Source organism: Helianthus annuus, chromosome 15 (assembly GCF_002127325.2).
Source record: "Helianthus annuus cultivar XRQ/B chromosome 15, HanXRQr2.0-SUNRISE, whole genome shotgun sequence".
NCBI classification, from domain to species: Eukaryota; Viridiplantae; Streptophyta; class Magnoliopsida; order Asterales; family Asteraceae; genus Helianthus; species Helianthus annuus.
Genome location: NC_035447.2, coordinates 23,610,332 through 23,612,517, shown reverse-complemented (window position 1 = coordinate 23,612,517; position 2,186 = coordinate 23,610,332). Strand labels below are relative to the sequence as shown.

The 2,186-nt window shown below is 39.3% G+C and overlaps 1 protein-coding gene across 1 annotated transcript; it reads right to left on the bottom strand.

Moving 5' to 3' along the window:
- Positions 1 to 641: 641 nt before the first annotated feature.
- LOC110894243 lies at positions 642 to 1,756 on the bottom strand. Its single transcript, XM_022141435.2, has 2 exons — positions 1,567 to 1,756; positions 642 to 1,228 (listed from the first exon to the last, which is right to left on the bottom strand). The coding sequence occupies exon 2, from the start codon at positions 1,179 to 1,181 to the stop codon at positions 756 to 758; it is 426 nt and encodes a 141-aa protein (XP_021997127.1). The 5' UTR covers positions 1,182 to 1,228; positions 1,567 to 1,756; the 3' UTR covers positions 642 to 755.
- Positions 1,757 to 2,186: the final 430 nt, after the last annotated feature.

Sequence of the window (2,186 nt, the reverse complement as noted above, 5' to 3'; positions counted from 1 at the left end):
CTCTTCTTGACTGAGAAATAGATCAGAGGCTCAATTCTCAGAAATGTCAACAGATTCAACCAAACTTTCTTGTAAGCAGTGGAGTATTCACCAATCATTAAGCAATAATTTAACAGGTTTCCTATATTTATGTAAATCCAAACTGACCCAACCTATATTGACTCATTATATTTTGTTGTTTTAACCCATTACTAAAACCAACCATTTTAGCCCGAAACCCATTAACCAATCTGTTTTGCACGGACCTGATTTGACCCAACCTTTGTAAACCTTTCCATATCTCCCCTCACTAGTGATGGAATGAAGCTCGATGACATAGCGAAACTTGATTGGATATGGTAAGTGATGGAATTCCATCACTAGTGAAGCGCCTCTCCTCCTAACAAGTGAAACCATCAACAATAAGTTCATTTTTCGGTGTTTTTAAAGAGAGAGAAAGTGATGTAAATGAGAGAGGGTGTGAGTCGGAGGAGAAGTGTGTGGTGATGTTTTAGGTGTTGTTTGTTTTTTCTGAGGGAAAACGTCTGCAGTCTGCGGACCACATCTACAGACATCTGTAGCAGAAGTGCTGGACCAAATGTCTGCAGTCTGCAAGAAGAAGACTGTTTGTTTTTTTACTTCTGCAAATTGCTGAAATAAACTGAAATATAAATAAACTGATTTATTAAACTTAAAAGAGTTTTTCAACATTCAAACTTAAATAATAGTTATACAATAGTGAAATAATATTCACAGAAAAGACAATAACATTTTTTTTAAATCATTGTATCCATGTTTTGCATTAACTGCTCAGCAATCTCATCTCGTAACTGAGTCATATATTCCCGATCCGATGCAGTACCATGTGCTTCAACCTCGTCTTCATCAGCATCAACGTGCACTTGACTATTATGCACCGAAACATTGGGTTGATCGTATTCTGTAAACAATTCATCGCTCAAACCCTCTTTCCTTGTAAAATTATGTAGCGCGAAACATGCAATGGTAATGTTCCTTTGTGTAACCAATGGAAATGGTGCCGTCCTTTTCAAAATAGGGAATCTTGCTTTCAAGACACCAAAAGCACGCTCAATTACGTTCCGAAGTCTTGCATGAGCATGGTTAAATTTCTCTTTATTAGTCAATGCACGTCTTCGGCGAAAATCTCCTAGCCAATACCTCACATTACGATATGGAGCCATAAATCCCTGTATGTGTGCATACGCGGCATCACAAAGATAATACTTGTCTGTAAAGATATACAATTATTTAGAAAAGTAAACCAAGTGATAAATATTTTAACAAAACATAAACATACCTTGTGATGGAAACAGGAATGGTGCATATATGACAATTTTCATATAGCAATTTTCATATAACACTTTCAATCCATAACACAAAAACCTACGATAACTTCAAGCCCACATAACAATTCACTTCAAAGTTGAAAGTTATAATACTTTCACTTCAAACATTACAAGACTGTACACAAACATTACAAGACCTGCATATCAATTCACTTCAAAGTTGAAACTGAAACAGAAAATACAGACATATCTAATGAATGAAACCTGGTAACAATCGTACCTGTGCGGCTGTAGAGTGGGGGAGGAGATGAAGCAGGTCTCGGCGGTGGAGGAGAAGGAGCAGGTCTCGGCGGCGGCGGAGGAGAAAGAGCAGGTCTTGGCGGCGGAGGAGAAGGAGCAGTCGGCGGTTGAGATGGTGGGGGAAGAGCAGGGCGGCGGTTGAGATGGTGGGGGAGGAGCAGGGCGGCGGTTCAGATGGTGGGGGAGGAGCCAGGTGCGGGCTGTGGGAGAAATCTAGGGTTTGGAGGTGTTTTGATGGGGAGAAGTGTTTTGAAGAGGGGAGAAGAGATAAGCCCACATCTGCCCGACAAAGAGGAGGAACAGATCTTTTTATTTGAAAACTCTTCTAAAAAACAAACAAGCTGCAGACCTTTATGTCTGCGCGTGGTCTGCGTGAAGAAGAGAAAAAAAGGTTCTGAAGTGCTTTTTCTAAAAAACAAACACCCTGAAGGGGTATGTGAGTGAGACGGAAGAAAGAGAAAAGAGAAGATAGAAGGAATGTTTTTGTGTTGTGTGAGACCATTACCAATGCAATAAACTAAACGCACTCTTAAACATATCCAATACATCAAATTTCTATAAATTCTTCAAAAACATTAATTTTCTCTCCAACAATACAAA

Bases quoted from the DNA above. Each gene is read 5' to 3' on its own strand.
- LOC110894243 (XM_022141435.2), bottom strand. From the start codon at position 1,181: ATGGCTCCATATCGTAATGTGAGGTATTGGCTAGGAGATTTTCGCCGA.